The following is an 18,392-nucleotide window of genomic DNA, read 5'->3' on the forward strand; positions in this document are numbered from 1 at the left end:
CTGTGCTGCGTGGCTCTGTATCAGTCCAGTAATTCAACCGCAGTACTACAGCTTTGAGTTTTTGCAGCTAGAGCATTCATCGCCAGTTTACAACATTTTGGTATCTTTTCCTAACCCGACTGAATGCAGCTAAAGTAGCAAACCCTGTTGTAGCAGTTGACTGGAACATGATGGTTGTTTGATTCTAACTGGGTCACACCACGCACCCATCACAAATAAGAGCTTTCCTGGGTGGCAGGAAGACAATGAATGGGGGGAAGAAAGTAAGGAGTGTGTACCTATGGGCACACAGAAGTGGTGATGTAAAATGGATTGTCGGAGACACAAGAGACTGCGGGTGCTACAATCTTAAGCAAAAATAAATTGCTGGAGGAACTTGGTACATCAGGCAGCAGCTGTGGAGGGAAATAGACATCGGCCTTGTATTTTCTTTTTATAAGTGCTGCCTAATCCACTAAGGTCCACCAGCAGTTTTTATGTGTTGGATTAAGTTGAGTAGCGTTTTTTTGACCGAGAAAAAATATTTTCAGTGGAATGGCCACTTATGTCAGAAATATTCTATAAAATGGAGGTCTAAGATCAGCCTAGATAAGCTATATCTAAATGCTTTGAATACAATAGTTGATTGTTGCAGCAGGAGGATCTGGGGCACGAAATGCTGTCTCGAGGCGGGGGTCTGGGGAACATGGGGCTGTGGTCTGCGATGTTTGTGTGGCTCCTGAAACTAAGCTCTGTCTCCTGTGTGGTTCCTTTAGCATCACCGGGCCTTGGTGACCTACTAACTTTACGTTCAAAAAAACAGCTGGTCTGGCATCACCACAATCCCAAGTGTGCTGCATTATCGGCGTTTTACTAAACGATGCAGGAGGCCACTCAGGCCTTCAGTCCATGCTTGCTCCCCAGAGAGCCATCCCATCCATGCTTTTTAGTGCCCTGCAGCTTATTCTCTTCCTTGTGTTCATTGACTCCACTTTGCTTCTGTTGCCACTAGTTGACACTAAGGGGTAATTCATAATGGGCAAGTCAAACGCCAGCATGTACTGAGGTTCTGGGAGGAAGCTGGAAGCAAAAATCAAGGTGATTGTGTAAACACCACACAGCCAATATGTGAGGTCAGGTGGTCGGAGCTGTGGAGAAGTTTTACCAGTATATAATTAGCGGTAACCAACTGAGCAGTTTGGAGCATCTGACACCCACCTCATCTGAGCCACAGCTTAGTTTCAGGTTACACCCTCATTAGGAATGATGATTACATATCATAACATAACATAACATAACAAAACTTTATTGTCACTCGGCACAACACCGAACGAAATTTCAGCAGTCACAGCAAAAAAAGAAAAGAACACAGGACACACGACCCCAACACAAACATCCATCACAGTGACTCCAAACACCCCCTCACTGTGATGGAGGCAACAAAACTTCCCCTCTCCTCCCCCCGCACCCACGGACAGACAGCTCGACCCCTACCGAGGCAACCGACACGCACAGCCCCCGCAAGGGGATGGAAGGCCCCCCGGCCGAGCCGCCCCGGGCACCGAAATGTCCCGCGGCCGCACCGGGCGATGTTAAGTCCAGCGGCCGAGCCGCACCGGGCACCGAAACGTCCCGCGGCCGAACCGCACCGGGCACTGAAACGTCCTGCGGCCGCACCGGGCGATGTTAAGTCCCGCGGCCGAGCCGCACCGGGCACTGAAACGTCCCGCAGCCGAGCCGCGCCGGCGATGTTAAGTCCAGCGGCCGAGCCGCACCGGGCACTGAAACGTCCCGCAGCCGAGCCCCACCGGGCACTGAAACGTCCCGCAGCCGAGCCGCGCCGGCGATGTTAAGTCCCGCAGCCGAGCCGCACCGGGCACTGAAACGTCCCGCGGCCGAGCCGCGCCGGTGATGTTAAGTCCAGCGGCCGAGCCGCGCTGGGCACTGAAACGTCCCGCAGCCGAGCCGCGCCGGCGATGTTAAGTCCAGCGGCCGAGCCGCACCGGGCACTGAAACGTCCCGCAGCCGAGCCCCACCGGGCACTGAAACGTCCCGCAGCCGAGCCGCGCCGGCGATGTTAAGTCCCGCAGCCGAGCCGCACCAGGCACTGAAACGTCCCGCGGCCGAGCCGCACCGGGCACTGAAACGTCCCGCGGCCGAGCCGCGCAGGCGATGTTAAGTCCAGCGGCCGAGCCGCGCCGGGCGATGGAAGGCCCCGCGGGCGAGCTGCGCCCCGGGGAAGAGACCTAATAAAAGAAAGGTTTCCCCCACCCCACCCCCCCACCACACATACACAGCCAAAAACAGAAACAAAAACCATCCCAACACCGACACAAACAAAAAAAAGAAAAAAAGACAAACAGACTGCCAGAGAGCCGCAGCCGTTAGGCGCAGCCAACTCCTCCTCGGGGCCGGGGATATTGATTCTGGTCCCTTTCTACTCAAAAATAGAGTTGTTTCTCTTCAGCTAACCTGTACTGTTTTAGTTATTTCACAATTCATGTTCCATATTTCAATCTGGCTTGTTGAGGTGGGCAAATGTACTGCGTGGCATTATTACAGGTACTCTGTAATTGGTAACATGAGATTTGTCTCATGTTATCTGTATGTGACAAATAAACGACTATTGACTATGACAAAAGATTCTGAAGGTAGCCTGCCTGTCTGGTTAAAGCAAAAAGCTATTTTTTTTAAGCCTTTAATACTATACTGTAGACAATGACCTAGATCAGTTTGCATGGAATTACACTTGAGGGCATTAGAAAATAACTGGCTGTAGCACAGCTGAAATTGGTTTAATTATATAGGGATATTTTGGTTTTGTTCACCTGTTTGTTGGAGCAGTTCACAGATGTAAGCAGCTCTCTGGGTACCTTGAACAAGTTAGTATTTGTCACAGGAACTGAAAATTATTTTTGCACCAACTGTTTGTCTTCCGATGTTGTCGTATAAATTATGTCCTTGCTGCCCGTTGACGGTTCAAATAAAGACACGTTGCATAAACAGTCTTGCATTTCCTCATATTTAAATAGGATCGAGAGAAATGATAAAAGGAGTTGAAAGAGATGATGCATAGAAACCGCTTCCGTTGGTGGGGGGAATCCTGGAGAGGTGACAAAATGGCATATGTAGATCCATATTTTACTGCTTCCAAGATCATAGTACCATGATTATCATTGATTTTAAATATCAAGGGATGTGGTCCAAGGGCTAAAAATAGCTAGTATTTGCACTGAGCTTCCCCAGGTGTTTTCGGATTCTGTCTGGATTTTTGTTGCTTTATTATGCACGGGGAATGCTCATTTGTCTTTGCATTTTAATGAAAGAGATTTAATGCCTATTGCAAACCGAAATTAAATAGTGCAGAGCAGTGCATTTGCAAGTAGGATGCACTTATTACCTATCCCTGCCCTCCAGAGATGCTGCATGACCCACAAAGTTACTCCAGCACTTTGTTTTTTTAACCAATGTCATCTGCAATTCCTTGTTACTGCACTTATAGTCTACATTTGCATTATGTGTTTGGGCATTGCTAACAACTAATTGTAACCTGTTTTGCCTATCCGTTCCAGTTCTGTGAATGTACTGTGAGATTCAGGGAGATCTGTGCTATTTGGGTGAAAGGTGAAGGTTAGATATGGAGGAGTTATATTTCCCTGGACACTACCTTGACTGAGAGTTATCCAAAATCCTGACAGGAGCCTTCCAGCTATAAGGGTGTACCTTCATTAAAAGTTGTTACTGTTATTTTCTTACCTGCTGCTTTAAAACCGGGTTAGCTTTCTCCCCAGCTTTGTTCAAGATTTATTCCACGACGTGATTTCAAGGTTAAATTATATAGTCTTGTGTTGACCACTTTGAGCATGTGAGCATTGCAAACAGCTTGTGTATAAATAAATTCTCGAGTATTACCTGAATATACCTGTTGAAAGCGAGGTTATGCCACAGTTTTGCAGTGGTCACGCAGTTTGTACCATTTTTTTTGTTGTTGAAATGGTTGTGCCTTTCTTTGCATTTAGCAGTTGAAGGTCGTGACCAAGAGCTGAAGCAAGTTAAGCCAGTGGTCGTACCTGCACTAGATGTGCTTTTATTCAAGGCACCGTTTATCTCTCAACCACCAGTAAGTAAATCAGATACAACTAACCTGAGCCACATCTGATGCTATTCATTAATTGTGGTTGTGTTTGACTCCTGTGACTGGTGGTGTGCCTCAGGGTTCGGTGCTGGGCCCGTTACTGTTTGTCATCTACATCAATGATTTGGGTGAGAACATACATGGCAAGATTAGCTAGTTTGCTGATGATACAAAAGTGGGTGGTTTTGCAGATAGTGAAGATGGATGTGAAAAATTGCAGCAGGATCTTGATCGATTGGCCAGGTGGGCTGAGGAATGGTTGATGGAATTTAATACAGAGAAATGTGAGATGTGGCATTTTGGGAAATCTAACATGGGCAGGACCTACACAGTGAATGGTAGGGCTCTGGGGAGTGTTGTAGAGCATAGGTATTTAGGAGTGCAGGTGCATGGTTCCTTGAAGGTGACGTTGCAGGTAGATAGGATGGTCAAAAAGACTTTAGGCACATTGGCCTTCATCAGTCAGAGCATTGAGTATAGAAGTTGGGAGATCATGTTGCAGTTGTAAAAGACGTTGGGGAGGCCGCATTTAGATTATTGTGTTCAGTTCTGGACATCATGTTATATGAAAGATGTTACCAAGCTGGAAAGGGTACAGAGAAGATTTACGAGGATGTTGCCAAGATTAGAAGGTCTGAGCTATAGGGAGAGGTTAAGTAGGATGGGACTCTATTCCTTGGAGTGCAGGAGGCTGAGGGGTGATCTTTTAGAAAGAAATCATGAGAGGAATAGATTGGGTAGATGCACAGAGACTCTTGCCTGGAGAAGCTGAATCGAGGACCAGAGGACATAGGATTAAGGTGAAGGGGAATAGATTTAATAGGAATATAAGAAAATAACTGCAGATGCTGGTACAAATCGATTTATTCACAAAATGCTGGAGTAACTCAGCAGGTCAGGCAGCATCTCGGGAGAGAAGGAATGGGTGACGTTTCGGGTCGAGACCCTTCTTCAGACAGATTTAATAGGAATCTGAGGCGTAACTTTTTCACACAAAGAGTGGTGGGTGTATGGAACAAGCTGCCAGATGAGGTAGTTGAGGCTGGGACTATCCCAACATTTAAGAAACAGGTAGACAGGTACATGGATAGGGCAGGTTTGGAGGGATAGAGACCAAACGCCGGCAGGTGGGACTAGTGTAGCTGGGACAAGTTGGTCAGTGTGGGTAAGTTGGGCCGAAGGGTGCTTCCACATTGTATCACTCTATGACTCTTAACAGCTTCAATGAATCAATGATTCAGTAAGTTTAAAGAATTGTAACTGATAACCACTGTAATGGCACATAGATAGTTTGAAAAGGAAAGACACAAAGTACTGGAGTACCTCAGCAGGTCATGCAGCATCCCTGGAGAACATGGGTAGATAATGTTTTGGGTAGGAACCCAGTCTGAAGAAGGGTCCCAATCCGAAACAATTCCTATCCATGTTCTCGATGGATGCTGTATGACCTGCTGAGTTATTCCAGCATTTTGTATCTTTCCTTGGGTAAACCAACAGCTGCGGTTCCTTGTTTCTAGCTAGTTTGAAAAATGTTATTAGTGTAAATCTACAAAACCCTATATATATGAAACATCTAGACATGTCTCTTTATGTGGCACCTGTATCCCATTTGCCAAATAACTTATTTCAGATATTCCTTGACGAGTTATTTATTGTTATTTTTTATTGCCATAAATATTTAAGGTTTAATTTTAATTCTGCGAGGTATTATTTAACATTCCCATCAGTTCAGTCTGGGGATTTTAATTTAACAGTAGAAACCTATATAATTGTATTCTTGTATAATTGTCAAAATAATCATTTCAATCACCATATGCTAACAAAATGTACCTGGCTTATTGCATTGGTGGAGGGTAGGAGAAGATGCTTTTATTTGCTTAGAGGTGTTTCCGCACATATTGTGACTGTTAATTGGTCATTTATTCAAACAGATCTGTGAATGTTCCACAATTTGGAAACCACTTTCGCATGCATCACATTGCAAATACTGCACAACATTATTGACACCAAAGAAAAAATATGCACTTGCTACGTGTTTATTCCTTTACACAAGTGGATAATTTAACGGTTATGATTTACATGAAACAACGCGCCTGTCGTTATATATTCTGAAGAATTGGACAAACAAAAGTTGTCACAAAACAATTCTTTGAATTAAGCAATGTGTCAGCTGTCAATACTGTAATTAACCAAAGCTTTTCCTAGTTCTTCGGTGACATGACAATCCCTTTTTAATCGCAAACTGTATTTTTGTCGTTTTACAAGTTAAAGATGTGTTACATACTAAGCAGGATTTGTCAGATCCAAGAAGCAGAGTACTGTGCTTTAAAAAAAAAAAAAAGAAGGTGTAGAATTATTTTGCTCTATCTTCAACCAACTCCTAGGTTTGTTTTAATCCAGAAACTTAAAAGACCAAATCTGAACAAGCGAGGGCCACCATTTTTACAAAATCGTTTGTCGAAGAAAGAAAAAGAGGAAACAAAAATCAGGAAGGAAGATAATGAAGCAGAAGCTAATTCTGATGACAAAGATAAAGGAAAAAATAACATTATCAGGTACTTGATGGGTGAAACAGCAAACATTTTAATATTTTGCAAAACAATTTTCATGTTAGAAACTTTGATCAACTTAGTAGATTTTTCTTTTGAAGCCTCTATGTTTGAATTTCATAATGGAAGATCCATCCTTTTGTGATGTATGTTAAAGTGATAAATATAACATATTTGTTTTAGCATGGGTATGCTTTGGGGTTAAAAGTCACCTTGATATTTAGACATGAGCAACATTTGACTTCCTGTCAGTTGTGTGTATGTGACCATTTGAACGGTACTTTGTAGTCTGAATTGTGGCAGTGGACTCTTTCATTTTGTGATGCAAATGTCACTTGGTATAATGAGCCTCCCAATGCATGGTCTTGACGTTCACCTCAATATCCCAAATGCAGTGCTTCCACTGTGAGTGGTTGTGGACCAGAGATTTCCAGATGTCAGTAGAGATACTTGGAAACTTTGAAACCTCTCCTCCACCTGGTAATCTCCTCCCATGACACGGCTTGGAACAGAATCCCTTTTGGGAGTTGGAGGTCTGGATTTGAGTATATGAATGCACAACCCGCCTAATGTAGTGACTCAATACTCTAGGCCTGGGAGAATATACTGACATTCTATGGGTCCAGCATAATCAAAGACGAGTCTCACCCCGGTCACTCCCTCTTCTCCCCACTCCCAACAGACAAGAGGTACAGAAGTGTGAAAACACACACCTCCAGGTTCAGGGACAGTTTCTTCCCAGCACCAAGGATGGCCCAATCAATACTTGAAAAATTGAAATTCCCCACTACTATAACCTTGGCCTTGCACCTTTCTGCAGTTGCCTTACATTTTTGTTCCTTTCATTCCCGCTGACTCAGGTGACCTCTATGTTACAGCAGTTTGGTTGCTAGAAATTTGCCCTTGCAGAATTCACAAATCATAACCCAAAAATTTGAGATGTTGAAAACTTACAACTTACCCACAAAACATGCACGCCTTTGGAAGGGGGGGGTGGGGGGGGGGACTGTGAGCACCTGGAGAAAACCCACGGGGTCACAGGGGAATGTGCAAACTGCATGCAGACAACACCCGTAGTCAGGATCGAATCCAGGTCTCTGGCATTGTCAGGCAGCAACTCTACTGCTGCATCTGAATGCTACCGCCTCTTTTGCATTCACCTCTGTCATGTCTGAAACTTTAATGCCCCGAAATAATGAGACGGCCGGTCCTGCTTTTTACTTCACCGCGGTTCTGTGATTGCAATAGCATTTCAATTCTCAGATTTTCACCAGTAATTCTGGAGCTTCAGCCTCCGTAACTAATGCCTCGTCCTACACCCATAGGGCCAGTTTTGAAGGTACATGGGAAGGCAATGCTGCACACTTGAAGAAAGCTGTTCACAACCATTGTTCTTGTCTGCTTTCAGTCAATGTGCTCTCTCACAGCAGTGTGTTAACAAGCATGGGGAGAAGCCAGTATCTGTTAACACTAAGAGCACCACCGATTAGAATAGGCTCAATGCATTAGGGAACAGGTTAAAACAGCAATAACATTTTTAAAAACAAAAAATATATAGTTTAGGAAGTGCACAGCTTTTAAATAATCGAGGGGCTAATAGTTTAGTTTTGTCAGGGCCAGCAAGTTTGATAAACAGAAATTCTGGGATAGTAGGTCCTTGAATCTTATTTGCACAACAGATATTGAAATGTGTAAGAAGGAACTGCAGATGCTGGTTTATATCAAAGATAGACTCAAAATGCTGGAGTAACTCAGCGGGATAGGCAGCATACTGGAGAGAAGGAATGGGTGATGTTTTGGGTCTGAAGAAGGGTTTCGACCCTTAACGTCACCCATTCCTTCTTTCCAGAGATGCTGCCTGCCCCTCTGAGTTACTCCAGCATTTTGTGCCTATCTTCGATAATGAAATTTATCATTTTTGATCATTTTTGCTTTTCTTTCTGTTTGCATCAAGAATGACCTTTGAGAAGCTCCTGTTATTTGTCATGGTTGAATGAATGTGATAACTGATGGTTTTGCTGTTCTAAAATCTACACCGATATTAACCAGGTGACGCTCAAGTGTCCTCAAGTTCCCACACTGAACAGGATCTGCTGCAGCAGCATCCGCATTGTTTGGTTATGGTACAGTAATAAATCCGCTGATGTTCAGGGCACTGAATCTTGACGACATAACTACTAGCACTTTATTCCTCGGAGCACAGGAGGGTGAGGGGTGATCTTTATAAGATCACGAGGGGTATAACATCATGTGGGGAACAGATAGGGTAAACGCACAGACTCTTTTACCCAGAGTAGGGGAATTGAGAACCAGTGGACATAGGTTCAAGGTGAGAGGGGAAAGATTTAATGGGAACTTGAGGGGCAACATTTTCATACAGAGGGTGGTGAGTATATAGAACGAGCGGCCAGTGGAGATAGTTGAGGTAGGTACCATGGCAACATTTAAAAAGACATTTGGACAGTGATATGGATAGGAAAGCAGCAGAATATGTGCCAAACGCAGGCAGCTGGGACTAGTGTAGATGGGGCATGTTGATCGGCATGGGCATGTTGGATCAAAAGGCCTGTTTCCATGCTGTATGACTATAACTGTAGCCAGTTTTGTACTACATTAATTTACTGTATCAATCTGACAAGTTGGTTAAATTAAATAGAAAAACATGACTTGATTTCTACCATTCTAAAACATAATCACAATTATGAAATGAGTGAGCGACAGCATTTTAAAAGATGTTTGAAATGAATACACTGGGGTTTAACTCTGTCCCGTGTCAGTTTTATCCCTGGCTGGCATCCTCTTGCTTAAAAGGAACAGCAGTAATTGTGATGTTTGCACCTGCAGTTGGCGTGGAATGGAGATCGCACCTGAATGGGTTACTGCAGCTCCACCTGATTCAAAGCAAGAGGAGAAACCAGTATTGCATGAAAAAGTAAACACCAAAGAAACAGGTAGCATGGCCATGTAAGGGGTTCTCGTGTTTGCAATTTTTTTTCACCCTTCTGTGGCTGTATTCTGCAGTTTGACGTGTAGCAGGGAACTGGGAAATTGAAACTAGGCAGGTCGCAGCAGTAGAGCTGCTGCCTCACAGCGCCAGAGACCCGGTTTCGATCCTGACAATGGTTGCTGTCTGTGTGGAGTTTGTACATTCACCCAGTGATTGCGTGGGGTTTCTCGGGGATTCCTCCCGCATTCCAAAGATGTACAGTTTTGTAGGTTAATTGGCTTCTGTAAATTGTACCTGATGTGTGTAGGATAGAACTAGTGCAGGGTGATTGATGATCAGTGTGGACTTGGTAGGCCTAAGGGCATGCTGTATTTCCACGCTGCATCTCTAAAATGAAATAAAACTAAAGGTCAATCGAGAGGTTTAACTCTAAGCCTTCGTTTGGCCATCATCGGCAATTCTTCATCTGTTGAATAGATTTCAGACTGGGTAGTTTTCAGAACCTGGAAAAAAACTATGGAAATCTATGCACTCTATCTTTTTTAGCAAACCAACACCTGCAGTTCCTTGCTTCTACATGGAACGATACAATACAGCACAGGAACAAGCTGTTTGACCCATTGACATTTTAGTTCCTTGGATTTCTAAAGATTGGTTCCTCATTAGCTAACTTTGTCATCTTATGGTATGTTTACGGCACCTACCATATGTCCAGCGCCTTTGAAATATTGCAACAGGCACCATTTTTAATATGAAGCCCCATTGAATCACACGAAGGGTGAGAAGGCTAAGATAAATCAGGCAATAAATGATAAGGAAATGGCCACTGCAGACAGTTCTATTCTATTCTCCAGCCCCGCCAAACGCCCTCCATCAGAAAAAAACAATCTTCCAAAACACAGACCTCTAAGGGAACAGGGTGTAGCACCTACATCCTTAAGTGGGTATTCTATTCTGAGCCAAGGCCGCACCTTGTTTATTAACACTGATGTTTGCATTGTTTGGACATGTTGAGTATTTCAATCCATCAAAAGCTATCGGGTGCCTTGGTTATTTGAATTCAGGGACCACATACGTCACCTCATTTTTCTTCCCAGGTAGAGTGTTGTACCTTTGATATTTGTAAAGGCCTTCTATGACCCTTTAAATATTCAGTACCACTTTCTGTTCCATACTATTTTCTCAGTTTTCTAAAAGAAAGTTTAATTTTATTGCCAGTTCAATTCTGCTTTTATATCCCAGCAGTGACGTGTAAACATTTCATAAATGCATATCCTCATCTTAGTCTGATGCTTGTGCAGATTTAAGATGTAATCAGGATCAAGGAGAATGACAGTAACTTAATTTTGCCTTCTGTGGCCCATTGGAGTACTTTTGCCAAGAAATATGTGAATGTGGCCACCTGGAGAACATGATTGAGCTTTGTGACCTTGAACCTGAGGTAATGGAAAATCACCAGCGAAAGTAGATCCTATGAACAACCAGGATTAGGAGAGGACTGCAGCCTGGATTCGGCAGCAAGTTCGGGGAAAATAATCTGCCCACTTTGAACCTCTGCCTTTGTAGTCATTTTAATTCAGTATATTAATAATTAATGTTGCTGCAGCCTCATTTGGTTCTGTTCACTTGTAGCCACTGTAAACGTGCAGCAGATGGCAGTGATAGAAGCATTCCAGCATGCGTGGAAAGGATACAAACAGTACGCCTGGGGTCATGACGAACTGAAGCCGATTTCTAAGACCTACAGTGAATGGTTCGGCTTGGGACTGACGCTGATTGATGCCCTGGACACCATGTGGATTTTGGGCCAAAAACAAGGTGACTTCAATGAATTGCATAACATTGATGCTGTTGGCCTTTGATGTAAGATGGAAGTATTGGGCAGCGGATCTTTCACAGGGGAGTATACTTGTGCTTTCTGCATCTCAAAAGTGAGGTTGTTACCAATTAAAATCAAGTGGGCGGCACGGTAGCGCAGCGGTAGAGTTGCTGCTTTACAGCGAATGCAGCGCCGGAGACTCAGGTTCGATCCTGACTACGGGTGCTGCACTGTAAGGAGTTTGTACGTTCTCCCCGTGACCTGCGTGGGTTTTCTCCGAGATCTTCGGTTTCCTCCCACACTCCAAAGACGTACAGGTATATAGGTTAATTGGCGGGTAAATGTAAAAATTGTCCCTAGTGGGTGTAGGATAGCGTTAATGTACGGGGATCACTGGGCGGCACGGACTTGGAGGGCCGAAAAAGGCCTGTTTCCGGCTGTATATATATGATGATGTATGATGATGATGACCTTTCACAGACTCGGGTGTGGTTGAGGTGGGAGAATGCTTTTGGAATTTTAAAAAAGCATGTTAGATTGAGCATTTTCATGGTTACCCTGTACCAGATTTCAAATCTTACTAAGTTTGCTGCTTCTCATAACTTTATTGTTCCTTCCTCAGAATCAGATTTTGATATAATTATTCTCTGATTTTTAGAATTTGAAGAAGCCAAGAAATGGGTGATTGATGAATTGAATCTTGGTAAAAGTGTGGATGTGAATTTGTTTGAGACGACAATTCGTATTCTCGGTGGATTACTCAGTGTGTACAATCTAACTGGAGATCAAGTCTTCCTGGATAAAGCAGTAAGGAGTTTTACCTCTGTAATTTAGCTCATTATGAGGCCATTCATATACTTGTGTTTGACATTAAAAGAACTAATAATAGCCATGGTCTGCGCTTGTGCAGTTCCTAATAATAAGTGAAAATGTATAAACGTATTGGATTCTCGGCACCACGCTCTGTTATAGGGCGGGCACCTATTCTGCATGGTGCCTATGTCACAGGAGGAGCATCTCTGCCTGGCTCGACTTGTGCCAGATACCTGCAAAATCTGGGTATGACCTGCCCCCATCATCCTTGACACTTTGTGGTTTCTGCCTTGTCCGACATGAGATGTAATTATCATTGGGTGGGAGGGAAACATACGGTATTTCTCTGTGCCGTGCTGGGAGTTATAGAGTTGTCCAGCACAGAAGCGGGCCCTTCTGCCTGCCTCGTGCATTCTCTTTGCACCTATCCCATTCACCTGCATTGATCCCGTATCCCTTTGCTCCATTCCCGTGCAAGTACCAGTCCAGGTGCTTTTTAAACATTGTAATTGTATCTGTCTCTATCGCCTTCTCTGGCAGCGCATTCTGGATATTCATCACACGTTTTTTTTAGAGAAAAAACTTGTCCTTCAGTTTGAATTCAACTCGGGCAAATGTGAACTGATGATTTTAGGAAATTGGGGCAGGGCGTACACAGTGAATGACAGGGACCTGGGGAGTGCTGTGAGGTCGAGGGATGCAAGTACATAGTTCCCTGTATGTGGTGACTAGGTGGTGAAGGTGGCATTTGGCCTGCTTGCTTTCATTGAATTGGACATTGAGGACAAGATTTGGAACATCATGTTACAGCTACACAAGATGTTGGTGAGCGTGCACCTGGAATAATGTGTACGGTTCTGCCTGCCATTCTAAAGGAAGGATAGGATTAAGCTATAATGAGTGCAGAACAGATTCATAAGGATGTTACTGGGGACTGGAGGGCTTGAATTTTGAGGAGAGAATGGATAGGCTAAGTTTTTTCTCTGGAGCAAAATAGGCTGAGGGGTGACCCTGTACAGGTTTATAAAATCATGATGGGTATAAAAAAGGTGGATGGCCAATCTTTTACCTAGGGTAGGGGAGTCTAACACTGGAGGGCATAGATTTAACATGAGAAGGGGAAGATTTCAAGGGGACCTGAGGAGTCGGTTTTTCCACTGAGGGTGGAATGAGGATATATGGCATGAGTTAGCAGAGAAAGTGGTCGAGACAGGTTAAATTACTGTGTTCAAAAGGTGTTTGGGCAGGTTGATGGATAGGGCAAGATGAGAGGGATAAGGGCTAAACATTAGCAAATGGGGTTAGCTCAGTGATACAGCAAGAAAACAGGCCCTTTGGCCCAATTCGTCCATTGCAACCAAGATGCTCCATCTGAGCTAGTCCCATTTGTCCACGTTTGGCCCCTATCCCTCCAAATCCTTTCACACCAATTACCAGTCTAAATGTCTTTTAAATGTTGCTAGTACCTCAACTACTTCCTCTGGCAACTCATTACATATAGCTATCACTCTGAGTGAAAAGGTTGCCTCTCGAGTTCCTATTCAAGCCACCTGTTTACTCTTCATATACCCTGTAGAATCTTTGGGGATTTTCCTTTCACCTTGCCTGCCAGCACCATTTCATGTCACCTTTTGCCATCCTGATTGCTGACTTCAAAGTCCTCCTATAGTACTTGTACTTGAGGAGGCATTTGTTTGAAAAGTACCAAGTAGTGACAAAGATTTGACTTCCTAAGTATCCTAATGCCAGAATTCAAATTCGACTTGCAGTAATGATTGTTCTTCAATACGCTGTATTTCTCTGGAGCAATGGTGGCTGAGGGGAGACCTGATATGTTTATAAATTTATGCGGGTAACAAATGGGGCCAATCTCTCTCCCCAGATGGAAATATCAAAGACCAGAGGGCATAGCTTTCGGGTCAGAGAGGGATAGTGTGAAGATATGCATGCCAAGTTTTTGTGGACATTGGTAGTGATCTGGAACACAGTGCCAGTGGTGATGGTGGAAGCAGATACGATAATGGCTTTGGATAGGCATAAGGATATGCAGGGAATGGAGGGATATGGATCATGTCCCTCCATAGGAATTAGTTTAATTTGGCATCACATTCGGCAAAAGATAACGTGGACTGAAGAGCCTATTCCTGTGCTGTACTGTTCCACGTTCATTCACTTAAAACTCAGGAAGCAATACATCAAAAATTAAATGAATATTTTCTTGATTTAAAAGTTTGAGAATCGTGACATCTTCTGTAAATGTGCTTGACACTTTGTAAATGTTTTTGCCTGCATAATGTACACTTAATGTTGTTGCTACCTGTGTGAATAGAGTGAGCTGGGGGATCGTCTAATGCCAGCCTTCAATACGCCGTCCAAGATTCCGTATTCCGACGTGAACATTGGCCGTGGAACTGCCCATCCTCCACGCTGGACCTCTGACAGTACTGTGGCAGAGGTGACCAGCATTCAGCTCGAATTTCGGGAGCTGAGCCGCCTCACCAAAAATAATAAGTACCAGGTACGGTAGACTGCTTGTTTCCATTAGTTTACTGAAATTGATTTTAAAGTTCGAATATGCTGATTGTGATTCCTTTTTCTCTCTCAAATCATGAAAGTTGTTCTGCATCTTGGCCGATCCTTTCGCTTGATGCTTGGAATTTTGGGGGTTTGTCTATTCTGAGATTAATGCAGTACATTTCAGGATCAACTCTTCCAGTCTTATGAATTATTCCAAAATAGTGTGTTATTGCATCTTCAGTTTTGACTAATGTTTGTTATACAATTGCAAAATTTTAATTGTCAAAATTTTGTTGAGTCTTCACTTAAATTAGAGTGTAATTTTGTAATCCTTGAACATAGGAGGAGGCCACTTGGCCCCTCGTATCAGTAGCACTATCCTACACTCTAGGGTCAAAGTACAATTCTTATCAAAGCCAAACCTGTACATCTTTAGAGTGTGCGAGGAAATTAGAGCACGCGGAGAAAACCCTCGTGGTCACAGCGAGAACATACAAACTCACCAGACAGCGGCCGTAGTTACGATCGAACCCGGATCTCTAGCGCTGTAAGGCAGCAACTCTACCATGCGGCACTGTTGTTGTATTGCATGTCCCAAATTATTTTTCTTTTCGTTGACCGGGATTTACAAATCAATGGGCTAATTAGAATCGTGGATCTGAATCAGGAAATCTTTTGTTTTCCATTTTTAACTTTTGATTTATTTTATAATTTTGTCTACCTTTCACTTATTCCTTATTTCATTTACACGCAACTCCACATTTCCAGAGCTCCCACAGCGACAGAACATGGGGACTTGGCTGTTTTCATTCTATTCCAAGCCATTGCCGAGTCCCCTGACTCACCATGTGTTTGTATTAAGTGGCTCTGGAGCTATTTGGACTTTTGTGGATTTGAACTTGTAAAAAATAAGTTCCAACAGAATGTGCTCTTATCTTAACAGCTCATCAGTTTCCTAATAACTTTCTGTTCTCACCCCCCACCTCCCCCCCCTTAAACAGGCAGCGGTAGATGATGTAATGAAACAAATTCACAGACTTGGAGGGAAGAAGGATGGATTGGTGCCAATGTTCATAAACACCAACTCAGGACAATTTAGCCACCTTGGTGTCTACACGCTTGGTGCCAGGGCTGACAGCTACTATGAGTATCTGCTTAAACAGTGGATCCAAGGAGGAAGGAAAGAGGCAGCGTAAGTAATGCAGAATTTAAATTGAGCAACTTGTAATAGTAATATACAAAGTTGGTTCGTTCTTTATTGAAATCACAGAAATAAATTAATCAAAAAAGGATTAAACCTATTTTTTTTAGTTTAGAGATACAGCATGGAAACAAGACCTTCAGCCCACCGAGTCCACGCCGACCAGCGTTCCCCACGCATTAACACTATCCTACATACACTAGGGACAATGTACAATTATTCCAAGCCAATTAACCTCCGATTGTGTACATTTTTGGAGTGTGGGAGGAAACCGGAGATCCCAGAGAAAACCCCCGCAGGTCACAGGGAGAATGTACAAACTCTGTACAGACAAGCAACGAACTCGAGTCAGGATCAAACCCGGGTCTCTGGTGCTGTAAGCCAGCAACTCTACCGCTGTGCCACCATGACACCATAAAGTCTACTAAACTAGATAAACTCTGCTTATCCACTGTCTATTCAGAAGTCCTGGTGGTTTGTAACCTGGTTCATCGGGTAATATTTGCTGCACTCCTCTTTTTATTCAATGAGACCACAGCTCACACGCTCTTTTTCTACTCTTCTGGTTACTGAAAAATATATGATCTAAGTGAATTAAGAGTGTTGAGCTATTAATGGAAGTACACTCTAATAGTTAATATCTGCCAATCTGTTTTCTTCAAAGTTAGATTGTCTGAGCTTTTGCTGCAGTTGGAACTACAGCTGGTTCAGATCCAGTGAAGCTCTTCCTTCAAGATGCTTTCATGGGTGTTGGTAGAATTTAGTCTGGCAATGACGTCAGACTTCATAGTTTGCACTAACCAACTCTAAAATGAATTTAATCAAATGCAAATAGCAGTACATAGCTGGTCGAAGCAGTTTCATTGATTTTCTTCTTAATCTTTAGCAACACTCTTAAACTTTCCTGTTTAATTATCTAGATAACATTTGGACTCATTTGCACAAGTTCCAACCTCACGTGAAATTTCAAAATGTTTATGAGTATTCAAAATCAGTCTCTGGCACACCCTCTCTGCATCTTCCTCTCTCTCTTGCATGCTTTTTATTGATTTTAACTGGTTGGACATAAAGTGTGCTGCATTTTACCTGCTGCAGAACTGCGCCCTTGGGATTTTGCCTTTCTGGACCCTTGGATGTACTCCAATTTATAACCAAATAAACATAGCACAAAAAGTAAGGAAATTTGTGTTTGGTAGATTATTTCTTTGTTGTAACAATGCTTCTTGGCAATAGATCTTATACCGTTGGAAAGCCTGTTTATTTCCCTTTTAAATGGTGCCATATTTGTAAGGAACATGCATTTGTGGGATGAGCAGCAGAGCTGAGTATGTGGGTTGCGCCCATGAAAAATCTGCCAAATCTTCTCTGCCAATGCCAAACAGCTTATTCTGCCAGACTCTTGTTTGGTGTTGTTTGGTGGATTGGATGATTGAAGTCTGAAGAAGCAAGACATATTGGCAATTTAACAATTTATTCATTTAATAAACAGGAGCCTCAGTAGCGTGTGGAAGAACCATACACAGCCACAACAGCCTGGCACCTCCTCCTCATGCTGGTCACCAGCCTGGTCACACACTGTTGTGGGATGGCATCCCATTCTTCAACCAACATTTGTCGCAAGTCAGCCAACGTGGTTGTGTTGGTCACTCTGGCACGAACAGCACGCCCAAGCTGATCCCACAAGTGTTCAATGGGGTTGAGGTCAGGACTGCTGGCAGGCCATTCCATCCTCTCCACTCCCAAATTCTGGAAGTAGTCTCTGAGAAACCCTGGCGAGCATTGTCATTTTGGAGGATAGAGTTCGGTCCCGGACTGTGGAGATATGGGATTGCCACTGGTTGCAGAATCTCATCTCGATATCTCTCTGCATTGAGGTTGCCTCCAATGATGACAAGCCTCGTTTTTCCAGTAAGGGAGATACCGCCCCACACCATCGGCCATATCGTCCTGCAAACCTGTAGAAGACAGCCTACGGTTTCTAAGTGCTGACAGGGTGAGGAAACGGACTTCTTCGGGTGTCGTCTTCTTGGGACGCCCACTTCGCGGCCTGTCTCTGACATCCCCCGTTATATGGAACTTGGCCTTCACTTTGGAGATGGTACTAGGGCTCACTCCAAATAATGCCGCAACTTGGTTTTGCGGAACACCAGCTTGAAGTTGCCCTATCGCACGGGCCCTATCCAGATCAGTCAAACGTGGCATGCCAATTCTTGGAGCAGACACCTACTGACCACTGTAGCAGGGCCCATGCTCACAGATGCTGCCAATCAGGTGCCAATCAGGCACCTGATTGTCAGCACCTGGGGGTACCAGAAGCTCAAAACAAGTCAATAGCAACAGCAGAATAAGCTGTTTGGCATTGGCAGAGAAGATTTGGCAAATTTTTCATGGGCGCAACCCATATACTCAGCTCTGCTGCTCATCCCACGAAT

The 18,392-nt window shown here is 43.8% G+C and overlaps 1 protein-coding gene across 5 annotated transcripts in view; it reads left to right on the plus strand.

Annotated features, from left to right (window-relative positions):
• LOC144608503 (endoplasmic reticulum mannosyl-oligosaccharide 1,2-alpha-mannosidase-like) overlaps positions 1-18,392 on the plus strand; it is a 44,119-nt gene that overhangs the window by 10,019 nt on the left and 15,708 nt on the right. For 2 of the 5 annotated variants that reach the window (XM_078426352.1, XM_078426354.1), the window contains exons 4-10: positions 3,999-4,099; positions 6,515-6,669; positions 9,508-9,614; positions 11,243-11,428; positions 12,088-12,236; positions 14,572-14,760; positions 15,761-15,951. In XM_078426352.1, coding sequence (XP_078282478.1) covers positions 3,999-4,099; positions 6,515-6,669; positions 9,508-9,614; positions 11,243-11,428; positions 12,088-12,236; positions 14,572-14,760; positions 15,761-15,951 — 1,078 coding nt within the window. Of the gene's footprint in view, positions 1-3,998; positions 4,100-6,498; positions 6,670-9,507; positions 9,615-11,242; positions 11,429-12,087; positions 12,237-14,571; positions 14,761-15,760; positions 15,952-18,392 lie in introns of all 5 variants that reach the window. The other 3 variants (XM_078426355.1, XM_078426356.1, XM_078426353.1) reach the window with 2 other exon arrangements.

Source organism: Rhinoraja longicauda, chromosome 31 (assembly GCF_053455715.1).
Source record: "Rhinoraja longicauda isolate Sanriku21f chromosome 31, sRhiLon1.1, whole genome shotgun sequence".
Taxonomy (NCBI): Eukaryota; Metazoa; Chordata; class Chondrichthyes; order Rajiformes; family Arhynchobatidae; genus Rhinoraja; species Rhinoraja longicauda.